Here is a 23,166-nt window from a genome sequence, read left to right as displayed (position 1 = left end):
TGTTTTGATCATGACCTGTCCAACTCAACGGACACTTTTCGGGGCATGCACTTTGTTTTTGCAAGTAAAATATAGAGGCGTTTGTATCCTTCTCAGTCTTTGGCATTTCCCAATTCTTTTTTTTTTAAATTTAAAGTACCCCGTTCATTTTTCCAATTAAGGGGCAATTTAGTGTGGCCAATTCACCTACCCTGCACATCTTTGGATTGCGGGCGTGGGACCCATGCAGATACGGGGAGAATGTGCGAACTCCACACAGACTGTGACCCGGGGCCGGAATCGAACCCGGGTCCTCGTTGCCGTGAGGCTGTGGTGCTAACCATTGTGCCGCCATGCCACCTTACAATTTTTGTGTTTTTGAAAGAAGTCTTCTTCCAAGAGTAACATTGGTGTTTAAAACAAAATTGGTCAGGGCATTGACAATCTTTGCTCAATTCCTCTCCTCCAAAGGTCATTCTTTTTTGGCTCGGTTTATTCCAGACGTACTTCAGGAGCTTTTTCTGTTTCATGCGTTCTTGTATGTTTTGGATGTTTTTTGCAAGCTTTTTTTTAAAAAAAAAAGTGGTTTTCACTTTATCCTTGTATTCAGTTTGTTTATCACAGAGGTGATCTTATTGAAACATAGGAGAATTTGAGGGGAATTAATAGGGTGAATACCGGGGTCCTGTCATAGGGGACACAGTTTTACGAGCACAGAAAATAAGTTCTCCCTCTTAAGGTGGAGATCATAGAACCTCGACAGTGTAGAAGGAGACCATTCAGCCCAACGGATCTGCACCAACCCTCCGAAGGAACACTGCGTCGGCCCACTCCCCCTCACCTAACCTGCGAATCTTTGGACACTGCGGCAATTTAGCGTGGCCAACCCAGCTAACCTGCACATTTTTGTACTGTGGGAGGAAACCCATGCAGACATGGGGAGAATGTGCAAACTCCACACAGTCGCCTGAGGCTGGAATCGAACCTGAATCCCTGGCACTGAGGCAGCAGGGCTGACCACTGCCACTGTCGTCATCTAATGAGATGAATTTTTTTTTTTCTCTGGTGGGTAGTGGAATTCTCTTTGCCCAGAAAGCAGTGGTGGCTGGGTCATTGAGGTTGTTTATGGCTGAGTTAGACAGATATTTGATAGATGGGATTCTGGAGTTATGGGGGACAGCAAATGTGTGGTAAGACTTCAATATTTCAACCTTGAAATATTTATTTGAGATCCATTTTCCGTATCACCTTTTGTAGCCTCTGCGTTATTTCTTACTCCTGGACCCTGCGGTATATGTACACCATACTGTAATAATGTTAAAAGTTTATCATTACTTCACACTTTGTCTCTAATATTTTCAGCCGAGCTTCATTAATTGCTTTCTACTTTTCCTCCAATGGGTATTAGAAAATCTAAAATATTTCTTGTAGTCCTTTAACCCTGGTGTGTCTGCCAACAGAGGTGACTAGCTTTGATTTTAATGTGCTCCTTTACTTTAACATTCAATTATTTGTGTTTTTTGAATGTAAAACCGAATTGAGTTGCCAACTTTTCATGCTTTTTAACTATCTGAGTCACAGATAATTTGTAGGCATAACCAGGAAGCATATAGCTTGAATAAAAACAGATGGTGCTAGAAAAACTAGAGACGTATTGGACTCCGCGTTCTCTCTCCACAGATGCTGCCAGGCCAGCTGAATTTTTCCATCTTTCTTTTTATTTCAGATCTCCGGCATTCATGGCATTTTGCCTTCAGTTGAGCATATATCTTGACCCTGATCCCAACTTAGTCTTGCAGTTAATGAATTCCCGATAACTATACGCATAGGTTAATTGCCATCTTAATCTGTTTTCATATCACAATAACCATAGTCACACTGATTTTGTCCGTCCGTCGGACACCAGAGATTCGGATTATTTACATGATTTCTGGATGCTGAATGTATTTGTGTGCAAATTTTTAAAGATATTTACTTCCATAGAATTTATAGTGCAGAAGGAGGCCATTCAGCCCATCGTGTTTGCACCGGTTCTTTCAAAGAGCACCCCACTTAAATCCACACCTCCACCCTATCCCAGTAACCCAACCTAACCTTTTTAGACACTAAGGGCAATTTATCATGGCCAATCCACCTAACTGCACATCTTTGGACTGTGTGAGGAAACCGGAGCACCCGGAGGAAACCCACGCAGACACAGGGAGAACGTGCAGACTCCACACAGACAGTGACCAGAGCCGGGAATCGATCCCAGGAACCTGGAGCTGTGAAGCAACTGTGCTAACCACTATGCTACCGTGCTGCCCATTCCTTAAAAAATCATCCTTCTCATTCTTCTCGAGCTGTGTTAATCCTTTTAAAGTTTTCAAATTCCCATTTTCAGCATGCTTGCTCTGTGGTTCAATTCTATGCTTTTTGTTAATGTTTGAATATCCCATCTTGCAATATTAGCTTTAATTCATCCTATTGTTCTATTGGTTTTCTTTAGGAGTTTGATTCACGTGAAGGAAGTCCAGTTTCAGGTTCTCCTGTCCTACAACTTAGCACAGTGCCTCAAATACCTAAACCCTTCTCTCCTGCAGCATGTCTATCCACTCATTTATCTGCCTCATTCCAACCTCTTTCTGCTGTTCAGCAGAAAGTCCACGAGTTTGATTGAATTAAAAAAAAAATCTTGCACTAATCTCGTGCTGTTCTCAATGGAAAGAGCAAACTGTCCCGTTGATTCTCTTCAAACAAAGCAAAACTTAGATGCGTATCCTAAATGGGAGTCACCATACACTTGAATGCCCATTAGTAGAGCCTTTAATCATTGTAAGCACATAGTGTACCGTGACCCTGTTGTTACAAAAATGCAGCTGGTACTTTGTAAAACTACAAGAGGAGTAAGTAGAAATGCAATCAAATTCGTATTCATTTTGGGTCTGTTTTGATTCTTGTTCCTAGTATTGCACCCCAGTAATTTCTCAGAAGAGAGCTGAGGAGGTGGCTTAATGTAAATTTGAGGTGCAGTGCTGTGGCATTAACTGATCGACCAAGTTGGGTGCTTGTTGTGTATGTGGTATTTTGCTTCTGGCATGTAATGTTTTCCAAATCTGTTGAATATACACAGTAAGGTAATCTCTTGTCTTTATCAGGCAACTGTTTTCATCTCCATCTCGAGCTTTCTTAAAAAGTGAACATGTTCATGAATTCTTCCTTGGGAAGTTATCTGACTACAGTCAACATCACAGTGAGTGAGCAAAATTAAGCAGAATTGATAAATTATGCGAATTAACTGGAGTATGTGCATCTTTATTTCCTTAGAGGAGCATTTAAAAAATATAATTACATTTCATATTTGTTTTTTAACTGTTGGCTAGTTAAAACATTTTTTTATAGTGAAAGTCTGAAAAAGTGCTAGACATCCACAGACCAGTCAGCACCTGTAAAGAAAAGCAATGACAGAATTTCAGGAGTAGCTCTTTGCCAGAAGTAAGAATTGAAAGCTAAAAGTTAAAATCAGGAAGAGGGGGGCAATCACAGATGGGGAGATAATGGAGCAAATGACCTAGAAGTTGCTTATTAGCAAATCATTAACATGGCTGTATCCAACTTATTAAATTGCTCTATCATCAGTTCCTGTTTCTCCTCATCTGTTTTTCCAACTTTCCTAAAATGCTTGGGTTTTTTCCTTTTGTGTTCAGTGCTAGTATAACGGTGTTTGGGCACAGCAAGGGCTGGTGTGGGACTGAGGAAACCGTACAGCCCACAGCATGATGTAGAGGGTCATATGATAGACTGAGTACAGCAGCGGTCGAGCAAGGAGGCAGCACCCATGCAGGGCCGCACCTAGAGATGTTTGTAGTTATGGGTTGCTTTTCAACACTTGATGTTCAGTCATATAAGCCTCCAGACTTCTGAGTGCGACACCACAAAAACCTTAGAAAGCCTCTAATATCAAGAAACTTCGCTGAGATACCAAGTTAAAGGAAGAGATCATTGGCGGGAGGAGAGGAATAACCAAATGTCTGCTGGAAGAGTTGGGTTCCGAGAAGTGCCTGAAGGAGGAAAGGGAGATGGAAACATTCAGGGGTGTATTCCAGAACAGTGGGGCTGAGGTTGGTGAATGTAAGGCTGTCAGGGATGGTGAAGAAGAGTGGGTATCTGAGGATGGCATCCTGTAAGGAGAACCTGGTGGCTGTAATTGCTGAAGGTGATTACAATGGTGGGAAGGAACAATGGCATTGTAGGGGTGCAGGGTGGGCGTGGATTTCAGCACTTGTGTAAACATTGCCGGGTGAATTGCAGTAATGCATGTTAAGCTACAGTTGACTGTTTTAGATGAGCTGGTGTTTGGGTGTGGGGTGTACAGGAGAATATTGGGATAGTGGGGTCTGCTGGACTAAACAAAGATCAAGGTTTCAACTGCAGGTGGGCTGAGATGGGCGTGAAAGTCATGTTCTCGGCTTGTGAAGAAAAGCTGCTTGAGCGAGTTACTGAAAAGCCTCCAGGCCCTTTGGAGTTCAAGCAAAAGGGGTCTGAAATTTAGAAAAGAGGAAATCTGACACCGGAGGGGGAAATATCTTGAAATCCTTTCATTGCAGAAAGGTGCCATCTTTTTTTATAAAATATTTTTTATTCTCCTTTTTCACATTTTCTCCCAAACTTGCCCCCCCCCCGCGCGCGCAACGTTCACACACATCTACTCCTTCAAAGAATCGGCTCATCCTCGCCCTCGTGAGGTGTGCTTTGTATACCACCTTCAGCTCTATCAGCCCCAACCTTGCGCACGAGGTGGAGGCATTCACTCTCCGGAGCACCTCACACCAGAACCCCTCCTCCATAATCCTCTCCCAACTCTTCCTCCCACTTTGCTTTGATCCCTTCCAATGGTGCCTTCTCCTCTTCCAAAATAGCTCCGTAAACCGCCGACACTACCCCCTTCTCCAGTCCCCCTGTCGTCAGCACCTCCTCCAGCAATGTGGAGGACGGCTCCACCAGAAAGCCCTATCTCCTTTCTGGCAAAATCTTGAACCTGCATATATCTAAACATTACCCCCTGCTCCAGTCAATACTTCGCTTCCAGCTCTTCAATCCTGCAAACCGACCCCTAAGAAACAAATCTTTTAGTGCCTTAATCCCCTTCTCCTCCCATTTCGAAAATTTCCATCCCACTTCCCTGGCTCAAATCTGTGGTTCCCCCGAATCGGCATTTCCCTTGACCCTGTCCCCAACCCGAAGTGTTGGCGAAACTGCCTCCAAATTCTCATGAAGCTATTATTACCGGACTCACTGATTATTTCCCCGGGGCCATCGGGAGCGGCACTGTTATCATAGATTATCGTAGAATTTACAGTGCAGAAGAAGGCCATTCGGCCCATCGAGCCTGCACCGGCTCTTGGAAAGAGCACCCTACCCAAGGTCAACACCTCCACCCTATCCCCATAACCCAGTAACCCCACCCAACACTAAGGGCAATTTTGGACACTAAGGGCAATTTATCATGGCCAATCCACCTAACCTGCACATCTTTGGACTGTGGGAGGAAACCGGAGCACCTGGAGGAAACCCACGCGCACACGGGGAGGATGTGCAGACTCCGCACAGACAGTGACCCAAGCCGGAATCGAACCTGGGACCCTGGAGCTGTGAAGCAATTGTGCTATCCACACTGCGACCGTGCTGCCCTGTTGCAAGTGCTTTCAATCCCGACCCCCTGCACAAACTCGCCTCCATTCTGACCCACTGGGAATCAACCCCTCTGACCCAGCACTGCACCTTCTCCACATTCGCCGCCCAGTAGTAATACATCAGGTTCGGAAGTCCCAAACCCTCTGCCTGCCTTCCCTTCTGTAGCAGCACCTTTCTAACTCTGGCCACCATTCCTCCCCATCTGGACAAAGTCATCCTTCCCTCAATCTCTCTGAAAAAAAGCCTTTGGCAGGAAAATTGGCAGGTATTGAAAAATAAACAGAAATTGCGGCAACACGTTCATTTTAACCGCCTGTACTCGACCCGCCAGTGACAGAGGGAGGCCATCCCACCTTGCCAGATCAGCTTTCACTCTCCCCACAAAACTAGAAATGCACCTGCGGAGCCCCCCCCCCCCCCCCCCCCCCCGTCCCGGGCAACCTGCATCCCCAGGTACCTAAAGTGAGTCCCTGCCCTACGGGATGGCAGCCCCCTCACCCCTGCCCCCACCCCCGGCTGAGACACTACAAAATACTCACTCTTGTCTAGATCTAGTTTGTACCCCGAGAAAGACCCAAACACTCGAAGCAGCTCCAATAATCCCCCTATCGACACAAGGTTCCAACACGTATAACAGCAAGTTATTGGCATACAAGGGCACACTATGCTCTGCTCTACCCCCCCTCCCCCCCCGGCACTATTCCTTTCCATACCCCCGAACTACTTAATGCGATGGCCAATGGCTCAATCGCAAGTGCAAACAGCAGGGGGGGACATAGGACATTCCTGCCTAGTCCCACGGTGGAGAGAAAAGTATCTCGAGCTGATGCTGTTTGTGCGGACACTTGCCTTCGGCTCCTGATATAGCAGCTTTACCCAGTTCACAAATCTTGGTCCAATCCTAAACCGCTCCAGAACTGCCATCGAGTACCCCCATTCTACCCGGTCAAACGCCTTCTCAGCGTCCGATGCCACAACCACCGCTGTTTGCTTCCCCTCCGCCGGTGCCAGAACGACGTTCAATACACGTCTAACGTTTGAAAAGAGCTGCCTCCCTCTCACGAACCCCGTCTGATCTTCACCAATCACCTTCGGGAGGCACACCTCCAACCTACCCGCCAGTACCTTCGCCAATACTTTTGCGTCCACATTCAAAAGTGATATGGGCCTATATGACCCACATTCCGTCGGATCCTTATCTTTTTTTAACAACAGGGAAATCGATGCCTGCCCCAAAGTTTGTGGCAACACCCTCTTCCCTATCGCCTCTTCAAACATCCCCACCATCAGGGGTGCCAGCTTATCCTTGAATTTTCTATAGTATTCCACTTGAAATCCATCCGGCCCTGCCACCTTCCCTGACAGCATCCTCCCAATCGCATCCTTTATCTCCTGCTCCACTATTGCTCCTTCTAATGTAACTCTGTCCCCCTCCCCTAACCTCGGGTGCTCTAACCCATCTAGAGATTCCTGCATCTCCTGGTCTCCCCCAGGTGGCTCTGACCTCTACAACCTCTCATAAAATTCCTCAAAGACCTTGTTAATCAGATCCGGAGCCACCACCAACTTCCCTGCCCTATCCCTCACCTGAACAATTTCCCTTACCGCTGCCTCCCTCTGGAGCTAACCGGCTAACATACTTGTCTCCATGTTCGTAAACTGCACCCCTTGCTCGTCTCAGTTGGCGCACCGCCTACCTGGTAGATAGTCGGTCAAAACTCGCCTGTAGTTCCTTCCTCTTTTCCAACTTCGCTGGGTCCCCATCTTCTACATAACTCCTATCTACCTCCAACATCTCATCTATTACCCTCTGCTGCTCCAACCTTTCCTCTTTGTCCACCCTGGCCTTAAACAAAATCACCTCACCCCTCACCACCGCCTTTAGAGCCTCCCAGACAACTACCTTCAACACCTCACCCGTACAGTTGAAACCTTTTAAAAAAAAAAAATATATATATATATATATATATTTATTCAAATTTTTCAACAGATTTTCAACATATACCCCCCCCCCCCACTCAACAAAAGAAAGAAACAAGAACACAACAATCAAAAATTATACATTGGATTTCCCCCATATACAATAACCCCCCATATGACATTTAAAAGCACCAATAGGGAAGCCCCCCCCTACCCCACCCAAACGCCCCCCCAAAAGAGCCCCCTGCCCCTGGGCTGCTGCTGCTGACCTCCTCCTAACGCTCCGCGAGATAGTCTAGGAACGGTTGCCACTGCCTGAGGAAGCCCTGCACAGACCCTCGCAAGGCAAACTTTATCCTCCAGCTTGATGAACCCTGCCATGTCATTGATCCAAGCTTCCACACTAGGGAGCTTCGCATCTTTCCCTAATAGTAAAATCCTCCGCCGGGCTACCAGGGACGCAAAGGCCAGAATACCGGCCTCTTTCGCCTCCAGCACTCCCGGCTCGTCCGTTACCCCAAATAATGTCAACCCCAGCTCGGCTTGACCCGGGCTTTCACCACCTTGGATATAGTCCTCCCAAAACCCATCCAGTGCCGGGCACGACCAGAACATAGGGACGTGATTTGCCGGGCTTCCCGAGCACCTCCCACACCTGTCCTCCACCCCAAAGAACCTTCTCGACCTCGCCCCTGTCATATGTCATAAAATCTCCCCCACCAACCTCTCCCTCTCCTTCCCCTCTCTCTTCTCCCTGTGGGCCCTAATGGAGATTAGCTCTCCCCTGACCACCGCCTTCAGCGCCTCCCAGACTACCCCCACCTGCACCTCCCCATTGTCGTTGGCCTCCAAATATCTTTCACTGCACCCCCGCACCCGTCCGCACACCTCATCCGCCAACAGTCCCACATCAAGGCGCCACAGTGGGCGCTGGTCCCTCTCCTCCCCCCAACTCCAGATCCACCCAATGGGGGGCGTGGTCCGAGATGGCTATGGCCGAATATTCCGTTTCCTCCACTTTCGGGATTAGCGCCCTACTCAAAATGAAAAAATCTATGCGGGAGTAGGCTCTATGGACGTGGGAAAAGAAGGAAAATCCCCTGGCCAGTGGCCTGACAAACCTCCATGGGCCCACTCCCCCCATCTGGTCCATAAACCCCCTGAGCACCTTGGCCGCAGCCAGCCTCTTACCGGTCCTGGACCTAGAGGGGTCCAGTGCTGGGTCCAGCACCGTGTTGAAGTTCCCCCCCATTATCAAGCTTCCTACCTCCAGATCCGGAATCCGACCCAGCATGCGTTTCATAAATCGGGCATCATCCCAATTCGGGGCATATATGTTCACCAGTACCACCAGCACCCCCTGCAACCTACCACTCACCATCACATATCGACCTCCATTATCCACTACAATATTCAGTGCCTCGAATGACACCCGCTTCCCCACCAGTATTGCAACCCCTCTGTTCTTCGCATCCAGCCCTGAATGGAAAACCTGCCCCACCCATCCCTTTCTCAGCGTAACCTGATCTGCCACCTTCAAATGTGTCTCCTGGAGCATAACCACGCCTGCCTTCAGTCCCTTTAAGTGCGCGAAAACCCGGGCCCTCTTGACCGGCCCGGTCAGGCCCCTCGCCACATTCCAAGTTATCAGCCGGATTGGGGGCTACTCGCCCCCCCCCTCCCCCTGCCGACTAGCCATTTCCTTTTCTAGGCCAGCCACGTGCCCGCGCCTCCCGCACCCTCCAGTCCCCAGGCGGCGGACCGCCGCCCCGACCACCTCTCCTACTTCCAGCTCCCCTTTGGCCAATACAGCAGCAGCCCCCAACCCCCCCCCCCCCCGCTAGATCCACATTTTTCTTCCCCCATAACACTCCCGTAAGTCTGCTGACCCCGGCCTCTCCCGCCATTCCATCGACCCCCCTGTGTGAGAATCCCCCCTCCCTTGGCAGTCAGTGTGCGCTCCTCTCCAGCACCCCCGGCCCCACCCCACCCCCGTCCTTCCCTAATGCGGGAAAAAGCCCGCACTTTCCTGAGCTGGCCCCGCCCCCTCTGGCGCAGTTCCTTTTTGCGGCCTTACCCCAACTCCCCATCCCCGGGCCTCCACTCCCCCTCTTCCTCCGTGGGGGCCTGCCCCTCCAACACCGATGCCCACACTCTCCCACAGCCCCCACACCAAATCCATTCGCCCATCCCCACCCAGCACTCAAACCACAGCCACAGCTGTTCTCTTTATATATTAACGATCTAGATGACGGGACTGGGGGCATTCTGGCTAAGTTTGCCGATGATACAAAGATAGATGGAGGGGCAGGTAGTATGGAGGATGTGGGGAGGCTGCAGAAAGATTTAGACAGTTTAGGAGAGTGGTCCAAGAAATGGCTGATGAAATTCAACATGGGCAAGTGCGAGGTCTTGCACTTTGGAAAAAAGAATAGAGGCATGGACTATTTTCTAAACGGTCACAAAATTCATAATGCTGAAGTGCAAAGGGACTTGGGAGTCCTAGTCCAGGATTCTCTAAATTTAAACTTGCAGGTTGAGTCCATAATTAAGAAAGCAAATGCAATGTTGTCATTTATCTCAAGAGGCTTGGAATATAAAAGCAGGGATGTACTTCTGAAGCTTTATAAAGCATTAGTTAGGCCCCATTTAGAATACTGTGAGCAATTTTGGGCCCCACACCTCAGGAAGGACATACTGGCACTGGAGCGGGTCCAGCGGAGATTCACACGGATGATCCCAGGAATGGTAGACCTAACATATGATGAACGTCTGAGGATCCTGGGATTATATTCATTGGCGTTTAGGAGGTTGAGAGGAGAGCTAATAGAAACTTACAAGATAATGAATGGCTTAGATAGGGTGGACGTAGGGAAGTTGTTTCCATTAGCAGGGGAGACTAGGACCCGGGGGCACAGCCTTAGAATAAAAGGGAGTCACTTTAGAACAGAGATGAGGAGAAATTTCTTCAGCCAGAGAGTGGTGGGTCTGTGGAATTCATTGCCACAGAGGGCGGTGGAGGCCGGGACGTTGAGTGTCTTTAAGACAGAAGTTGATAAATTCTTGATTTCTTGAGGAATTAAGGGCTATGGAGAGAGAGCGGTTAAATGGAGTTGAAATCAGCCATGATTGAATGGTGGAGTGGACTCGATGGGCCGAATGGCCTTACTTCCGCTCCTATGTCTTATGGTCTAACATTCCCCAAACGTAATGAACACAGTGAACACAGCAAACATCCCCCCACGACAAACCCTCAATTTGAGTCCAACTTTTCAGTCTGTATAATGTTCCATGCCTCATCGGGCTTTTCAAAATAGTGGTGCCGATCCTGGAACGTGACCCACAATCGCGCTGGCTGCAGCATACCGAACTTCACCCCCTTCCGATGGAGCACCGCCTTAGCCCGATTGAAACCAGCTCTCCTCTTAGCCACCTCCACACTCCAATCTTAGCCACCTCCACACTCCAATCTTGGTAAATTCGGATCTCCGTGTTCTCCCACCTGCTGCTCCGCTCTTTTTTGGCCCATCTCAGGATGCACTCTCTGTCCATAAAGCGGTGGAACCTCACCACTGCAGCCCTTGGCGGCTCGTTGGCTTTGGGTCTCCTTGCCAGGACCCGATGAGCCCCATCTAGCTCCAGGGGCCTCGGGAAAGCTCCGGCGCCCATCAGCGAATTGAGCATCGTGCTCATATATGCCCCGGCATCGGGCCCCTCCACTCCTTCAGGGAGACCCAGAATCCGAAGATTCTTCCTCCTCGACCTATTCTCCAGGTCCTCGAATTTTTCCGCCCTCCTCTTGTGCAGCGCCTCCACCTTCACCGCCAGGCCCAAGATCTCATCCTCGTTCTCCGAGGCTTTTTGCTGCACCTCCCGGATCGCCGCCCCTTGGGCCTTCTGGGTCTCCACAAGCTTCTCAATCGCCGCCTTCATTGGCGCCAGCATTTCTGTCTTCAGCTCCTCACTGCAGCGTTTAAGAAACTCCTGCTGCTCCTCCGACCACTGCGCCCATGCTGCTTGGTCTCCACCCGTCGCCATCTTGCTTTTCCTCCCTCGCACTTTTCGCTGCCCCAAGATCACTTTTTTCACCGCTCCACTCCTGGTCCAATCCATATAATGTCGGGGGGACCTTGCTGTCACCTTCCCACACTGGAAGCCATCGAACAATTGCCGTTGGGGCCCCTCTGGTGAGCCCAAAAGTCCGTTCCCGGCGGGAGCTGCCGAACGTGCGACCTACCTAGGCATAGCCGCAACCGGAAGTCATCCGTACAGTTGAAACCTACATATTCCTCAATTACCTTTTCAATTTTGTCACAGAACCCTTGGTCCCCCAAAAGTCCCACATCTAATTTCCACCCCGGCCTCTGCGCTACCCCCTTCTCCAGTACCTTACCCACCCAATGCAGAGCATGATCTGACACTGCAATTGCCGAGTATTCCAACCCCTTAACCCCAGCAGAAAGATGCCCTCTTTCTTGGGGGTTCTCTGTATAAACTTCTCATGAGCTTGAATTGGCATAATGGGTTTAATTGTTTTACTAGAATAATATAATTGTAATAAGATGTTGGCTTCTTAAAAATTGTTTCCAATTTATTTTGCAGCAAACTTACAGCCAGTGTTAAAGTTGTCTAAATCTGTGGAACACTTCAAGGAAGATAGTTCTGAGGCTTCCAGCCAGGAAGAAGGTACATGGCATTACATCCTGTGCTCCATGTGCTTTTTACAAGTCTTCAGTTCTGGGTTTCAGTCCCTTTGAACTTGACTTGAGATAAGAGAAGCAAATTATTGATGCAACTTTGTCTTTTTTTGTTTGTTTCCCCTTTCTCCCTTCATCACAGTGCCCCTGACCCCCTCCATAAAATTTCTAATTTTCCACAGTTAATATGAATGTTCTCACATTCTTCTAGTGTAGAAGATTGTAGTTTAGTCGGGCAGTATGGTCGGCACGGGCTTGGAGGGCCGAAGGGCCTGTTCCTGTGCTGTACATTTCTTTGTTCTTTGTTGTTCTTTGTATTTCTGGTAAGGCAAAGAATCAATTAAATGCATGTATTTAGCTACATGGCAGGTGCCAGGTGAATGCAGTTGAAGTTAATATGGCACTTCATTTGATCAGCTGGCGGTGCTATTGCATGGAAAACATTAGTAGGTTGAAGTCTCATTTAATGGAAATAGGTTGAAACCTTTACAATTTGTTTTAGACAAGTGACGCCTAGAGCTGAGTCTTAAATGATTGGGAATCTGTTCTGCTTCCATGCCCTTCCTTCACATGTCAAACCTGGTGGTGTGGTTGGCTAATATGGTGAACGTGTCTGTGCATTGAAATGAATGCAGCTTTATGTTTATTTTACCCCAAATTGTTAGCATTCCAGTGGTCTATCCTGTCTCTGCTCTCTTCAATATAGTCAGTATCTACTGACCATCCCACTCGACCTGAGGATTTTTTTTTTCGTGCAAGGGAAAATGCAATTTGAAACTACCTGCCATTTGATCAGATAACTGAAATTAAGAGCTGCAGGTAATGTGTTACTGTCAATAGGAAGACCCTTTCTAGTCGGGTGGGGGGGGGGGAGAAAATGGAAAGTGGCCCTTTGGGGTGAGTTGCTTTTATGATGGGAAGGTTTGGTAGAATATTTATAACAGTGACTTCTGGTATTTTTCTAGATGGGCAACAGCAATCGATTCATCATAAGAAAAATATGGGGAAATCTATAGGCTGCAGGTAAGTTTTAAGTGTAGATTTTCTTCTCTGACCTGCTGACCTACAGGAATGGTTATGGTTCGGGCTGGACCTGCTCTGCTAACTCTTGCAATTTAAAAGAAAGTTTGAAATAAATCTTTTGAAGGTTTTACTCTTTTTTTTTTTTTTTTTTTTGGCAGCCTCATCAAGTTATTTGAATTTTGTGTTTAATTGTCAGTACTCTGTTACTTTGACTTGGATAGGGATTTGTAAGATTCTGAGCCGTATGCTCCAAGTGGGTACATCTGATGTACTTCAAACATGCTTCAATACAACCGTATCCTGCATTTTAAACAATGTGAATTTATAAGCTGCAGGAAATCCCCCACCAGTTTTATGAATTAATTTTTTAACAGTTTTATTAAACTTTTCAATGAATGCAAAATTTGTAATGTCACTTCTATTAACTTATTAACAAGTGCAAAATTGATATTCTGATCTTTAGCAGTTACACATTGTATTTAAATGCTGCAAATAAATTCCAGGCGAAGCTTACTTTCAATTATTGCAAGTCTGTTAGCAGTAACTGGCTTTAGTCGACATACTTTTTAAAATGTTATAATTTCATAAATTCAATAGAAATGGGGTTGAAAGATGTGAAGAAAAGCATTTAAAAAAATCTAAACCTTTTTGTGGTCAGATTTTGTGTTAATGGTCTGTACCTCTGCTACCAGAACATGGAATTAAAGTGTTTTTTGTTGATGGAAGAGGCCTACTGGGTCATACTCCTGACAGTGTTGTAGGTCATGTTTCAAAATCATTCCAGTGTGGCTTTTCTTTTCCTGAACGGTTCTATTTTCTTTACAGTGTCTCTGGTATAAAATCTCCCGGGGTCGGTGTGAGTTTACAGCACTCTGAACAGAATGGTGCATTGGACTGGAAGAAAAGGCACTACAGCACAAAACGCAACAGTGACCATTGTACAGCTGTGATGGAACATGTGGGTTTGCAATGTTGTCTTACCAAATTCCGTATTCTTCCAATGCACTTGTTAAGCTCAAGATGCTGCAAATCTGTCTTTTAATGTCTCCATGATTACTATCCAACACTTGTGATTTTTTAAAAATTCAGTCATGGGATGTGAAGATAATTGGCTAGGCTAGCATTTGTTGCCCATCTCTCATTGGCCTTGAAGCTGGTGGTAAACCACTTTCTTGAACCGATGCAGTCCGTGTGAACACCGTTTGCTGTGCTATTAGGAGGGGAGTTGCTGAATTTCGACCCAGTGACAGTGAGGGAACTGCAATATATTTCAAAATCCGGATGGTGTGGGGCTTGGTGTTCCCACGTGCTTGCTGCCTTTGTCGTTGGGTGGTAGAGGTTGTGGATTTCTAAGCTGCTTTTGAAATAGCCTTGATGCTTTGCATCCTGTAGATGGCACGCATTGCGTCTAATGAGGGAGGGAATGTTTACGGTGGTGGATGGGTGCTAATTATGTCAGTGTTGTTGGAAATGCACTCATTCAGGCGAGTGGAGAATATTCCATCACATTCCTGATTTGTGCCTTATAGATTGTGGGCAGGCTTTGGGGAGGCAGGAGCTGAGTTCACTGCAGATTTGCCAGTCTCTGATGAGTTCTTGTAACCACAGTATTTATGTGGCTGGTTCAGTTAAGTTAAGTTGAGTTGAGTACGCCTCTTTTCCCCTTTGCCTTCCCATCCCTAACCAGTAGTGTGATGGAATACTCTCCCATTGCCAAGATGAGCCGCTCCAACAACACTCCAGAAGGTTGACACAATCCAGAATGGAGAAACCTGCTTGATTGACACCCCATCAAAAACATTCACTCCCTCCACCACTGGCACACACTGGCTGCAGTGTGCACCATCTACAAGATGCACTGCAGGAACACACCAAGACACATTTCAAACCCACAATCGCTACCACCTAGATGGACAAGAGCAGGAATGGGAACCCTGCCATGTGGAAGTTCCCCTCCAAGCCACTCGCCTTCCTAACTTGGAAATATATCACTGTTCCTTCGCTACTGCTGGGTCAAAATCCTGGAACTCCATCCCTAACAGTGCAATGGGTCTACCTACACCTTATAGACTGCGGCGGTTCAAGAAGGCAGGTATGAACACCACCTATAGGACAAATCGGAATGGGCAATAAATGTTGGTCAAACCAGCGATACCCACACCCTTGAATGAATTTTTCAAAAAGCCTGAATCCTCTTTAAATTAAGTAATCTGAAGTATTTCTTCTGGGGTGATCTGCTACTTCAGAGCTCTTCTGAAAGTAGATCCTTTTGACATGAACTACAGAACTCATTAGTGAGTAATTCCCATTACTCATCTAGTACAGATGTGGGTACCTTACCACACACAGGCAGGAAAGAGTGCATGCTGTGGCTGTCCTTTATCAGGTTGAGCTCTTCAAGTTCCTTCAAGCAATTGATTGCTTCTGCTGTGTGAATTTTAGTGGACTGAAGAAAATATAAAACATCTACAAATACTGAGGTTGATTGTTTTTTAAAAAATAGTCTTGTCTTATATTCCCTTCTCTGATGCCCTGCAAGCTTGGCTAAGAGTGCAACTTCCTCTTGGACACAGGCACACACTGTCCTGCCTCCCTTTGCTGGTGTCCAGTGTTGCCAATATTGACGGAAAATGTTACATGCCATATCACTTGTTGCCTCATTTAAGAGCATTTGAGCAGGTACATCTGGCCTCCAATGAAAATGACAACTAGAAAATATGACTCTGCTCTGAAATGGTGGTTGTGGGGGGGGGTTGCTGCTTCAACTGAGCCCGAGACCTGTTTTCTGCCGGTGTCTCCCTGGTGCTCTTCTTTCATGGGCTTTGCATGTCACTGGTAGAAACCAGCATTTGTTGCCCATTGCTAATTGCCTTTGAAGTGGGTGACTTGCTGGGCCATTTGAGAGCAGTTAAGAGCCAACCACATTCCTGTCGGTCTGGCTTCACTTGCAGGCAAGATGAGGATGGCAAATATAATTTCCTCAAAGGGCATGAGTGAACCAGATGGATGTATACAACAATGAATGATAGACAAAGAGTCATCGGACTCGAAACATTAGCTCTTTTCTCTCCCTACAGAAGCTGCCAGACTTGCTGAGATTTTCCAGCATTTTCTCTTTCGTTTCAGAATCCAGCATCCGCAGTAATTTGTTTTTATCGAATGATAGTTTCATGGTCACCATTACTGAGACTAGCCTTGTATTCCAGATTTATTAATTGAATTCAAATTCCACCAGCTGCCAGGAGAGAATTTGAACTCTTAGCTCCAGGGCATATACTGGGCCTCGAAATGAGTAGCCAGTGACATTACCACTATCCTCCATCTGCTTAAAAAACAAATGTATTGGCAGTGGGAAGTGTGATCGAATGTACTATATTATAACTAATCTAGCCTGTGTACCTGGGATTGAAATGAAAGCATGCAGGGTTATATTTTGGCTTGAGGACTGCAGGATGTCACCTTAATACCATGTCATCCTGCTGAATACCTTGACCCTTAAGGAACATTAATGTCACATTTCAAGCCCCAGAATTATGGTTTGTATTATTGCAAAAACAATTATAGATGGTCCTGATCTGGTAGCTACCGTATTAATATGGCTAGTCAGTTTCCGGTTTTGATCAATGGTAGCTCCCAGGATATTGATTGTGGGTGATTCAGCAACGGTTATGCCATTGAACGTCAAGGGGTGATGGTTAGATCCTCTCTTGTAGGAGATGGTCATTGCCTGGCACTTGTGTGGTGTGAATGTGACTTGCCACTTGTCAGCCCAAGCCTGGATATTGTCCTGGTCTTGCTACATTTGTACACGGACTGTTTTATCTGAGGAGTTGTGAATGGTTTTGAACATTGTGCAGTCATCTGCGAACATCCCTACTTCTGACCCTATGATGGAAGGGAGGTCATTGATGAAGCAGCTGAAGATGGTTGGACACTACCCTGAGGAACCCCTGCAGTGATATCCTAGAGCGGAGATGATTGACCTCCAAACACCACAACCATTCCCGTACCGGCCTCCCCGAACAGGTGCCGGAATGTGTCGACTAGGGGCTTTTCACAGTAACTTCATTGAAGCCTACTTGTGACAAGCGATTATTATTATCTTCCTTTGTGCCATTGACTCCAGTTTAGCTAGGGTTCCTTGATGCCATACTCGGTCAAATGCTGCCTTGATGTCAAGGGCAGTCACTCTCTCACTCTGGCATTCAGCTCTTTTGTCCATGTTTGAACCAAGGCTTTAATGAGGTCAGGATCTGAGTGACCCTGGCGGAACCCAAACTGAGCATCAGTGGGCAGGTTATCGCTAAGTAAGTTCGGCTTGATAGTACTGTTGATGACTTCTTCCATCACTACTGATAATGGAGAGTAGAGGTGGTAATTGGCTGGGTTGGATTTGTCCTGTTTCTTGTGTAGAGGACACACCTGGGCAATTTTCCACATGATGCCAGTGTTGCAGCTGTACTGGAACAGCTTGGCTAAGGCCGCAAAGTTCTGGAGCACAAGTCTTCAGTACTATTGCTGGAATTTTGTCAGAGCCTATACCTGTTGCTGTATCCAGTGCCGTCACTCGTTTCTTGATATCACGTGGAGTGAATCGCATGGCTGAAGACTGACATCTGTGATGCTGGGGACCTCTGGAAGAGACCCGAGATGGATCATCCACTCGGCAGGTCTGGCTGAAGATTGTTGCAAATGCCTCTCAGCCTTGTCTTTTACACAGATGTACTGGGCTCCTCCATCATTGATGATGGGGATATTTGTGGAGCCGTCTCCTCCAGTGAGTTGTTTAATTGTCCACCATTCACAGCTGGATGTGGCAGGCATGCAGAGCTTAGGTTGGAATCTCTTGGTTCTATCTATTACTTGCTGCTTATGCTGTTTGGCACACTAGTAGTCCTGTGTTGTAGCTTCAGGTTGACACCTCATTTTTAGGTATGGCTGTTGATGCCCCTGCACTCTTCATTGAACCAGTGTTTGATTTTGTTCAAGATATATAGAACTGCAGAAAGATTAAAGCAAATAATTAATTATGTGTGGCTTTGTGTCAGACTGTTATGCACAGGGAGTTTTATGCATGTGTAATTCCACATGGTAACAATTGTTTCCATAAACCAATACTGGGTTCAGAATGTTAAAAGATTAAGTACCCGGGAAAATACAATTCAAATTTAGATGGTCCTTCCTCTCTCGCAGCTGCTGCAAATTTGCTATTTACTTTGTCTTCAGATATTTTAAATGGATTCTGATTATGCATTTTCTCCTGTCATTGTAGTGTTTATCAGAAGATAAAAGAAATACTTCATCTGGAAGTAAGAAGCTGAACACTCAGGCAGACAAGTACGTATTAGTAAAATGTTCAGCTAAGGTTAAACGTTTCTTTGCTTGAAGTAAATATTGAGGGAGGTAAAGAATTCCATTTTGGTATGAGGAATGAGTTGGGGTAAAATGGTAAGTCTTCATTTCCGTGCAGGGAGGAGAAAAAGACATGGACTAGGTTGGGTTACAGCATCGGCCATTGGTGCCTTTCTGCTGGGAAGCCGAATAACAGCCAAGTCCTGTTGATTAGTGCTGGGGTAATCACAGAATCAAATAGTGCAGAAGAGGCCCATTGGGTTTTCACCGATGTGAAAATCAGCTGACCATATCTAATCCCATTTAGCAGCACTTGGCCTATAGCCTTGAATGTCTATTCATCCTGTCCATGCCCCTCATAATCTTGCACACCTCGCTAAGGTCATAAGTTCATAAGACATAGGAGCAGAATTAGACCATTTGACCCATCGAGTCTGCTCCGCCATTCGATCATGGCTGATCTCATCCTGGCCGTAATTCCATCGGCCTGCCCGTTCTCCATTAACCTTCAACCCATTACCAATTAAAAATCTGTTTAACTCCTCAAATTTGCTCACTGTCCTTGCTTCAACTGCACTCTGTGGTAGCAAATTCCATAGATTCATGGGCGACACGGTGGCTCAGTGGTTAGCACTGCAGTCTCAGGTTCGATTCCGGCTCTGGGTCACTGTCTGTGTGGAGTTTGCACATTCTCCCTGTGTTTGCGTGGGTTTCGCCCCCACAACGCAAAGATGTGCAAGGCAGGTGGATTGAACACGCTAAATTGCCCCTTAATTGGAAAAAATGAATTGGGTACTCTAAATTTATATTAAAGGAAAATTCCATAGATTCACAACCCTTTGGGAGTAGTTTCTCCTGAAGTCTGTTTTAAATTTGCTACCTCTTATCCTAAGACTGTGACTTCTCGTTCTAGAATACCCCACATGAAGAAGCGTCAACTCCACATCTACTTTATCCATACCGTATATCATCTTGTGCACCTCAATTCAATCTCCCCTCATTCTTCTAAACTCCAGAGAGTGAAGGCCTAAACTGTTCAACCTTTCTTCATACAACAAACCCCTCCAGGTCGCCCCACAGTGTTCTCTGCTCCAAATAAGCCAACCCAAGCCTATCCAACTTCCCTTCATAACTTAACAGTTCCATCCCAGGCAACATACTGATGAATCTCCTCTGCACCCCCTCCAGCACAATAAATCCTTCCTACAATGTGGCGACCAGAACTGCACACGCTACTCCAGCTGTGACCTCACAAAAGTTCTATACAATTACAACCTGACCTCCCAGCTTTTGTAATCTACGCCTCTGTTGATAAAGGTAAATGTCCCGTATGCCTTTTTCACCATCCTATTAACCTGCCCTTCTCTCTTCAGAGATCGATGGACAAAACATGTTAAGAGGTTCCTTTGCTCCTCAGAACTTCCTCGTGTCATGCCGTGTATTGAGTACTTCCTTGTCATATTACTCCTTGCAAAATGTGCCAGCTCACATTTTTCAGGGTTAAATTCCATCTGCCATTCATCTGACCATTTGACCATTCTGTAACCGCAGATACTCAATCTCACTTAACCACCTGACCAATCTTTGTGTCATCTGTAAACCTAATGATCCTACACCCCCCCCCCCAAATCCACATAGTCATCTATGTTGTTTATATAAATGACAAATAATAGGGGAGGCAGCACAGATCCCTGTGGTACACCACTGGATACTTGCTTCCAGACACTAAAGCAGGCGTCTATCATCACCCTCTGTCTGCTAAAACTAAGCCAATTTTGAATCCACCTTATCAAATTACCTTGTATTTCTTGTGCATTTGCCATCTTTATAAGTCTACCATGTGGGGCCTTGTCAAAGGCTTTGCTGAAATCCATATAAACTACATCAACTGCACTACTCTGATCTACAACCTGGTCACCACCTCAAAAATTTCAATCAGATTTGTTAGGCATGACCGCCCTCTGACAAAGCCATGCTGGCTATCCCTGATCAAAACTTGCCTCTCCAAGTGGAGATAGATTCTCTCCTTCGGAATTTTCTCCAATAGTTTCCCTACCACTGATGTGAGACTCACTGGTCCGTAGTTCCCTGGCTTATCTCTTCAACCCTTCTTAAATAATGGAACCACATTAGCTGTTCTCCAGACTTCTGCCACCTCCCCCAAAGCCAGAGGAATTCAAAATTTGAGCCATAGCCCATGCAATCCCCTCCCTCGCCTGCCACAACAGCCTGGGACACAATTCCACATCTCCAATACCTTGTCACTCCGTATGTCAACTTGCTCAAGAACCTCGCGCTCTCTCTCGCGCGCGTGCGCGCGCGCTCTCTCTCTCTCTCTCTCTCTCTCTCTCTCTCTCTCTCTCTCTCTCTCTCTCTCTCTCTCTCTCTCTCTCTCTCTCTTCTTCTCTTCTCTCTCCCCCCCCCCCCCCCCCCCCCCCCCACCGAGTTCCATAACTACATCCTCATTCTCTTGGATGTCAGGTATTTGTTCAACACTCTACCATTGTCCTCTGGTTCCACCCACAGATTGCTCCGTGGTCCCTAATGGACCCTACTCTTTCCCTGTTTATCCTCTTTCCATTGATATGCTTATGGAATATTTTGGGATTTTCCCTATGTTTACCAGCGGTGCTTTCTCACATCCCCTCTTTGCTCTCCTAATTTATTTTTCTTAAGCGCCACCCTGCACTTTCTGCACTCCACAAATGCATCTGCTGATTTGCTTCTCTTGTACCTGCTAAACGTTTCCTTCTCATCGTATGATCAAACTTGGTTGCACTACCCAATAATCCTGATAAGAGACTTCTAATACTTAGCGTGGTGTAATGACAACAATCTGTCAGCAAATTAAAGAGCTGGTCAATTGACTTCAGGAAGCAAAGTATCGTACACACCTCTGTCTGCATCAATGGTGGAGATGGGTTGATAGCTTCAAATTCCTAGGAGTGCACATCACTAACAATCTGTCCTGATCCACCCACATCGACGCTACGACCAAGAAAACACAACACCTATACTCCTCAGGAAATGAAGGAAATTCGGCATGTTAGCATTGACTCTTACCAATCACAGCCTTTTTGAAGAATAAAGGGATTAAGGGTTATGGTGTTCGGGCCGGAAAGTGGAGCTGAGTCCACAAAAGATCAGCCATGATCTCATTGAATGGCGGAGCAGGCTCGAGGGGCCAGATGGCCTACTCCTGCTCCTAGTTCTTATGTTCTTATGGTATGGCAACTGCTTGGCCCAAGACCATAAGAAAGTGCAGAGAGTCACACCGCCCAGTTCATCACGTGAACCCGCCTACCATCCATTGACACTATCTACATCTCCCGTTGCCTGGGGAAAGCGGGCAGCATAATCAAAGACCCCTCCCACCCGGGTTATTCTCTTTTCCAACCTCTTCCATCAGGTAGGAGATACAAAAGTCTGAGCGCGCACTCTAACAGATTCAAAAAATGCTTCTTCCATGCTCTTACCAGACTCCTGAATGCCCCTCTAATGGACTGAACTGATCTCTCCACGCATCCTCTTTACTGAGTAGCACTACACTTCGTATGCTTCACCATATGCCTATGTATTTACATTGTGTATTTATGCATGTCCTATAGTTCTTATGTACGGAACGATCTGCCTGGACTGCACGCAGAACAATACTGTTTACTCTACCTCGGTACACGTGACAAATCTAAATCTAACAGTGAAGAATGGCTCTCGGGTATTGGCTGATGCCTGCAATTTCCCTTTTCCATCATAACAAGAAATAGGAGCAGGCGTAAACCATATGGCTCCTCCGGCCTTATCTGCCATTCACTGAGATCATGACTAATGTTCTGCCTCAACTCCACTTTCCTTTTTTAAAATAAATTTCAAGTACCCCATTCTTTTTTTTTCCCAATAAAGGGCCAATTTAACATGGCAAATCCACCTACCCTGCATATCATTGTGTTGTGGGGTTGAGACCCACACAGATACGGGGAGAATGTGCAAACTCCACACAGACAGTGACTCGGGGCCTGGATCGAACCAGGGCCTTCGGTGCTGTGAGGCAGCAGTGCTAACCACTGTGCCGCCCCTGAACTCTCCAGGACTGCTCTATCCCCTGGTCTCAAATATACGTAACACTTGCATGTCCACATCCCTCAGAGACAGTGAATTCCAAACTTTCACAGTCCTCTGGAGAAATGTTGCCTTGTCTCTGTCCTAAATGGCTGCCCCTTATCCTGAGGCCCCTTATGCTATAGTCTCCAACTGGAGGAAACAATGTCTTAACATCTACTCTGTAAGAATTTTATACTTTTCAATAAGATCACCTTTCGTTCTTCTAAACTCCAGAATTTTACTCATCTCTTAGGCACTCCCCACTAAATGAATGCATTGGGCTTTTGTTGGACCCCTCCAAGGCAATTATCCTTCCTTCAGAAAGGAACCCTTAGCTCTACACCGCACCCAGACCGTACATAATTGCAGCTAAACCTGCTTCCACTTGTACTCCAACTCTCTTACAATAAAGCCGAACACACCG

At 46.5% G+C, this 23,166-nt stretch overlaps 1 protein-coding gene across 4 annotated transcripts in view; it reads left to right on the top strand.

Annotated features, from left to right (window-relative positions):
* Positions 1-23,166, top strand: part of zcchc2 (zinc finger, CCHC domain containing 2) — a 96,135-nt gene that overhangs the window by 20,855 nt on the left and 52,114 nt on the right. For all 4 annotated transcript variants that reach the window (XR_011947906.1, XM_072510110.1, XM_072510111.1 and 1 more), the window contains exons 6-10: positions 3,117-3,211; positions 12,175-12,258; positions 13,235-13,292; positions 14,118-14,250; positions 18,565-18,629. Coding sequence is in view for 3 of the 4 variants with exons in the window: in XM_072510110.1 (XP_072366211.1) it covers positions 3,117-3,211; positions 12,175-12,258; positions 13,235-13,292; positions 14,118-14,250; positions 18,565-18,629 (435 nt within the window). In the remaining variant the exon portion in view is untranslated. The remainder of the gene's footprint in view (positions 1-3,116; positions 3,212-12,174; positions 12,259-13,234; positions 13,293-14,117; positions 14,251-18,564; positions 18,630-23,166) is intronic.

This window comes from Scyliorhinus torazame, chromosome 6, assembly GCF_047496885.1.
Source record: "Scyliorhinus torazame isolate Kashiwa2021f chromosome 6, sScyTor2.1, whole genome shotgun sequence".
NCBI lineage: Eukaryota > Metazoa > Chordata > Chondrichthyes > Carcharhiniformes > Scyliorhinidae > Scyliorhinus > Scyliorhinus torazame.
This window is presented reverse-complemented; position numbering and strand designations above follow the sequence as displayed.